At 31.4% G+C, this 6,206-nt stretch overlaps 1 protein-coding gene across 1 annotated transcript; it reads left to right on the forward strand.

Annotated features, from left to right (window-relative positions):
- Positions 1-1,436: 1,436 nt before the first annotated feature.
- On the forward strand, positions 1,437-4,427 carry LOC107771776 (uncharacterized). The gene is made up of 2 exons (XM_016591221.2): positions 1,437-1,734; positions 3,803-4,427. Exons 1-2 carry the CDS (start codon positions 1,567-1,569, stop codon positions 4,364-4,366), a joined length of 732 nt encoding a protein of 243 aa, XP_016446707.1. The 5' UTR covers positions 1,437-1,566; the 3' UTR covers positions 4,367-4,427.
- The last annotated feature ends 1,779 nt before the right edge of the window (positions 4,428-6,206 follow it).

Raw genomic sequence — 6,206 nt, forward strand, 5'->3', positions numbered from 1 at the left:
AGAATACAACTATTATATTATTTATATTATCGCCAAAGATTGTGGTGAGATGAATATGATCTCTCCATTTTTTGTCAAAGATCTCGAGTTCAAACCTTAAAAATGAAAAAAATTATGATAAAGAGGGCTTCCCCTTCCCCCTTCATGAGTATTATGTGACTCGAATCTAAATTAGTCAGTGCCAATACAGGTACCGAACACCGGGCGAAAATAAAAAAACAAAAAGAAAAAGAATACCACCATCATACCGCATGACACTTACGAGTTACATGGAACTATTTAGTTGTGGCATATATTTAACAAGAAATTTAGTATCGATACATTGAATTTCTGTTCTTAGATATATATAATAATAACAACAACCAATCCAACATTACTATTTACTATTTTAGGCTACACGTTGCCTTAAAAAATCAGCAGTTAAGAATTATTTAGTTAGATGGGTAATTACTACTTTGATTTAGTAATTTTATTATCACTCATGATCAATAATAATGACTACAAATGATTGCTTTTATCATTCAATCATTTGTTTTGATACAATTTTGGATTTTCAATACGAACTTCAATAAATTTGAATATGCTGAAACTTTCTATTTCGTCAGAGTCCCGAGCTTGTAATCCTTTAAATGTGGATTCAATTGAATGAATATGTCAAACCAAACAAAATTGTATTATTTGAAGTTTTATCAAACTAAATAAAATTTCCTTTAATCTTGAAATCTATCCTAATTAATTAAAATGTTGTTTAGGTTTAATATGTATTTAACGAAAATGATAATTAGTAAATACAAAGTTTAGTAGGTCAAGTTACATTTCATTACATTTTAATAAGGAAATCTTTAACAATGAGGCTGCGAAATTGACGAGAATAAAAAATGGAATTGGAACTGCTAAAGAAATGGATGTGTAATGTTCCTTTGTATGGATACTCTAATTTAATATGAAGTGGAAATCTACCTTTTTTTTAATTTATCTACAAGCCCCTTTTTCCTTTAAAATGGGATATTTCCTTCAAACAAGTCTATGTTCATTGTATTTAACTAGGTTACTACATTAAGAGATTTACCTATATAATAGAGGTGAAGCTACAATATTAGCTACTAGGTTAGACGAACCCAATAACTTTTTGTTAGATTCTGTATTTGTTAGATCTTATATATTTGTATCAGAAAATTCATTAAATATATATAAATATATAGTTGTGAGCACAATACTTAAAGCAACTATATATTGATTCAGTGGCAAGTTAAATTTTATATCCTGGCTCCGCCTGCCTATATTATCTTATAAGTGACATGATTATGTAAATATTTTTATCTCCATCAATGCATAAAACTTAATCCCATGTGCATTTATGTAAAGATTAAAGTTATATGTACACTGTCAATGCATATATAGAACTTAAAAACTATATATACCTATATATATTGCTTGCTAGCACATAAACCAATTGAGTAGAAAGGTGAAACTTATAAGTCCTCCTCCATTAATATTATCAGAAGGGAGGAAAAACACACACACACACACACAAAGAGAGAAACAAGTAGTGTAAAAAGAAAAGAAATGGAATGGAGGAAGTGTTATTTGGATGTAATATTAGTTCCATTAGGGTTTATGATATGTATGGGATATCATATTTGGTTATGGCATAAGGTTAAGACACAACCTTTTCAAACTATTATTGGAACCAATGCTAATGGCAGACGTTTATGGGTTTCTGCCATTATGAAGGTAAGTTAGTACTGATTCTTTCTTCAATTCTTTTGTCTGTTTTTTTTTCTTTCTTTCCAATATCTTTAATTAAATTGGTTGTGTAGATTTGGTATTTTAGTGTTTTATAAGCAGGGGCGGATATACCGTAGAGGTGTCACGCGACACCGCTTCGTTGGAAAATTTTACTAAATATATATATTAATATTGTACATAAACGGATAAGTAGGAAAAAATGACATCACTTGACATAAGTCGTGTCTTGGTGGTTGGTTATGTGCTTGATTTTGCTCTATCAGGTTCAAACCCCAATTAGCAAATGTTTCTTTTGTAAATATTTGAGAGAGCATGCTCAAGACTTTTTCTAACTTCAGACTAAACATAACCAATAGACTAAGGCTATTTCTTGTCTAACATTACGATAATCAAAGTTATATTTCAATTTTTTTTATAAATTTCGATATCGCTTACAAAGATTTCTACGTACGCCCTTGTTTATAAGGTTTGGTCCCTTATGTCCAGAAGCTTTGCTGAAGATGTATCAAAATTATAAAGATGAAATTAGGATTTAAAAAAGTTAAGTGAGTTCGGAATGAGTGCTCTTACGTCTTGTTTTTCATATGCATATAGAGTTTTAAGCCAAAACCAATGAATTTGGTTGAACCAACAAAATCTGTCTTAAATCCGCTTCTTTCAAAACGGAATAGTCAAGTTTGTTTGATTTTTGCTTATCTAAAAGATCATAGTTAAGATTTTTAGCATGTTTTTGTCTTCTTCTTCTTTTGATCTTTCGAATTTTTTCTCTCGGGCATCCTGAATTTTTATTTTCTTTGTTTAGAGCTTTTCTTTCGTTTGGGTAGAGAGGGATGCATGCATGGCGAGTCAAGCGTTTTAACAAGGGAATTCAGAAAAATATTAAAATTTCACACTCTAGTCATTAATAACCTCAACTACTAACTAGAATGTAAAAAATATGAAGTAGAACGAACTAAGTACTGTATGATCATCATAGAGTTTATAGCATACTCTATGATGATATTACATATGATATTTATACCCGGATATCTATCAATTTTTGAGCCACCAATATGGCAAATAGATTTTTAATCCTATTTTCACCATATAAATTTTCGACGAAATAAATTCAATTTAACTCTCTTCTAACCATATATAGTTCCTCCCTTGTCATTTGGAGTGGACCATAGCTTCATTAGTGGCCATTTTGCATATTTGCATTTGAATGCAATAGGGAGACAACATTTGTTTCTCAAATGGTTATGTGTCCTTTCAAAATCATTTTCCACCTACTTTTAGAAAAGTTGAATATATAAAAAGGTTACGTACTATCTTTTGTTCAGATTGTCTAATGAATTTCTTAAATGGAAGTGAGAGAGAAAAGAAAAAAAAAGGGAAAGGAAAGAAAATTAAATTTTCTGCTTATATTTTTATTTCTCTTTTTTGGGGGGAAAGAGGGTTTAATTTGGTGGGGTTGTTACATGATAAAACCATAACGTCTCTCTAATACTATAAATAGATGAAACTCTATAGTACTCTTTTGTGTATTTTAGCAATTTTAAGATAAACACAACCACATGCATGCATAAAGAGTAGTTTACACAGTAAGCAGCCTTTTTCTCATGACTAACCCAATTTCCCCTTTTGTTCTCTCTTAACAAAAGAAGAACTAATGTCGTGTTGTAGCAAGTAACATATTTTATTTTCTAGTTAGGTCACATTTACATGTTGTAACAACTAACATAACTTATTCTCTAATTATTAATTGAACTATTAATTGAACGTACTTTTATGGACGAATAACTTTTTAAAAAAAAATTATAATCCATCCACCAGGCTTTAACCTCCTGCGGTGGTGGGGCGTTTGGCCTGGACCCTACCTTATAACGTTGACATGTGTAGCAAGTAACATGACTTATTCTCTAAGTATTAATTGAATGTACTTAATCTAATATTGTAAAAATTGTTTTATTCTGTTAATGTATCGGAATTTAATAGTATTATCTTATAGTAAGTAACATGATTATGTAATTTACGCCATCAATGCATATAACATAAAATTCTGGTTTTGCAGGACAATGACAAGAAAAACATATTGGCAGTTCAAACATTCAGAAACACAATAATGGGATCAACTCTAATGGCAACAACATCAATCCTTCTTTGCTCTGGCCTAGCTGCAGTAATAAGCAGCACGTACAGTGTCAAAAAACCCTTAAACGACGCCGTTTATGGCGGTCACGGAGAATTTATGGTGGCACTAAAATATGTGACACTTTTGCTAATTTTCCTCTTCTCATTCATTTGTTATTCCATCTCAATTAGGTTCATAAACCAAGTGAATTTCCTAATCAATTGTCCAGAAGATATTTTTGGAATAGTGAGCATTGAATACATCTCTGAATTACTTGAAAAGAGTTTCATTTTGAACACAGTGGGGAATAGGTTGTTCTATGCAGCATTAACACTTGTACTTTGGATATTTGGACCTGTTTTGGTTTTCTTGTGTTCTATTAGTTTGGTCACTGTGCTTTACAATCTTGATATTGTGATTTCTCAAGATGAAAAGGGCAAAATGGTACATCATCATCATGAAAATGGTATTAATGGTGCTTCTGATTTTGTTGTATCTGTCTAATTGAAATGGGATACTTGATTATGGACTATTATCAATAAGAATGTTGTTTATTAAATTTTTATGTACTTGGAATTCACACTTCCTTTGTGTATCTTTCTTTTCTAGTACTAGAAATTGGCCTTTTCTATTTGGTTTCTCATTCCGTGTTCGGTATCTGCATTATCGCCCGATAATCGAGTGTCACGTTGTAAGGTCCATAGGAGAAGCACTCCCTATCAGAATTTTTCATTCTTAAGCACCCCCTATGGAGGGATCCTATCCATCCGACCACAACCGTTGGCGGTCTAGAAATTGCAAATGTAGCCTAATTCTAATCTTCTTGAGCTGAGGATAATGTTGCCAAATGTTAGAAATTTAAGTTCTATCAATGTGTGATTAAGCTATTCATAATATCCAACATAAATTAGTTACTGTATAAAAGTAACGAATAACGATAAATCACTCGAGTTGACTCTTACCATGCATGTCTGATGTATCTATATATCTTACTATATTTCTTCGATTTGACTTCCATTTTTGTTGTGGGAATTATCACTCTAGCACTTCTTCTCGCAACTTTTAGTCGTGCTGATATCCTATGTAATTCTATTTAGTTCACATACACTTCTAGTTTGGCTTTAACAACCACTTGGCATACTTTAAGCCATTTTTTAGCACATGACCTAACATAATTTGGGCTAATGAACACGATAATGTAGTTTAGTGGTCAATAAAGTGAGTTGAGAACTATAAGATTTTAAGTTTAAATTCCAGCGGAGGTAAAAATACTAGGTAATTTCTTCTTATCTATCTAAGATTTGATAGATAGAACTTCTGATACTAGTGGGAGGTAGTAAATTTTTTGTGTGATTAATTGAGATACACGAGAGCGGACCCAAAACACAATAGCTAAAAAACATTGGGCCTACAATCACTCACACTCACATACTCTAATCTCTCTAGTTTGACCTTAACAAGTACTTAATACTTTATAATAAAATTTTAGCTATATATCGGCTAAAAGAGCAAGAAACAAGCATGGCAGAGGTCGTGGAAACTGTTTAGAACATCACTTTCCTTCCCACCATTACAACCAATATATATGTAATAGATTTAGAGCCTGTTTGGCCAGTTGTGAGTCCAATACCACCACCAATTAATCAACTTGAATAATTTGAATAAGAAATTCAAAACTTTTTTCTAACAAGTGTACATATTAAAACTAGTTTGTCCAATCAAAGTTAAACGAAAATTGAGAAAAATCATATTTTTGAATGTTCACTTTAGATAGTTTTATATGCTTTTTTGCCCCTCAACATGCAAAAACAGATATGGCTTGCTTTTTTTAATTGTGGTGTGCCATATAAAAGTCAATCCAAATAAATTATTATAACAAAAGTAAGAAATAAACAAAGAGAATAAACATGTCTTGCACAGGGACGGAGCTAGAGCTTCGATAACGGGTTTGATCGAACCCAGTAGCTTTAATACAAATTCTATATTTGTCTTAAGAATGAATATATATAAATTATTACTTTAGAATCCATTAACATAAAAAAGACTAGAATCCTGAATCCAATAATTTCAAATTCTGGGCGCCTCTGAACTTGATACCTCGAGGTAAATCTCCTTTATCCAAGAAAACGAATTAATATAGCCTTGTCTTTCTCCTTGTTGCTGCTCTCAAGTGCACATTAACGACACGAGAAGTTTAAATATAGTTGTGATTTATAGAACCTTCGCCAATAAGAAAAATAAAAGAAGCTAAACTTAAAAACTTTGGCAGTTGGCACTGTCACCCATTATTAAAATTTTTTTTATGTGTTTGGCTCATAAAAAATTCAAGCCTGTATGTAAAGGG

This window comes from Nicotiana tabacum, chromosome 15 (genome assembly GCF_000715075.1).
Source record: "Nicotiana tabacum cultivar K326 chromosome 15, ASM71507v2, whole genome shotgun sequence".
Classification (NCBI taxonomy): Eukaryota; Viridiplantae; Streptophyta; class Magnoliopsida; order Solanales; family Solanaceae; genus Nicotiana; species Nicotiana tabacum.

Excerpts from the sequence above, each read along its gene's own strand:
- LOC107771776 (XM_016591221.2), top strand. The coding sequence starts at position 1,567 with ATGGAATGGAGGAAGTGTTATTTGGATGTAATATTAGTTCCATTAGGG. Across the intron at positions 1,735-3,802 it reads GGGTTTCTGCCATTATGAAG|GACAATGACAAGAAAAACAT; the intron begins GTAAGTTAGTAC and ends CTGGTTTTGCAG.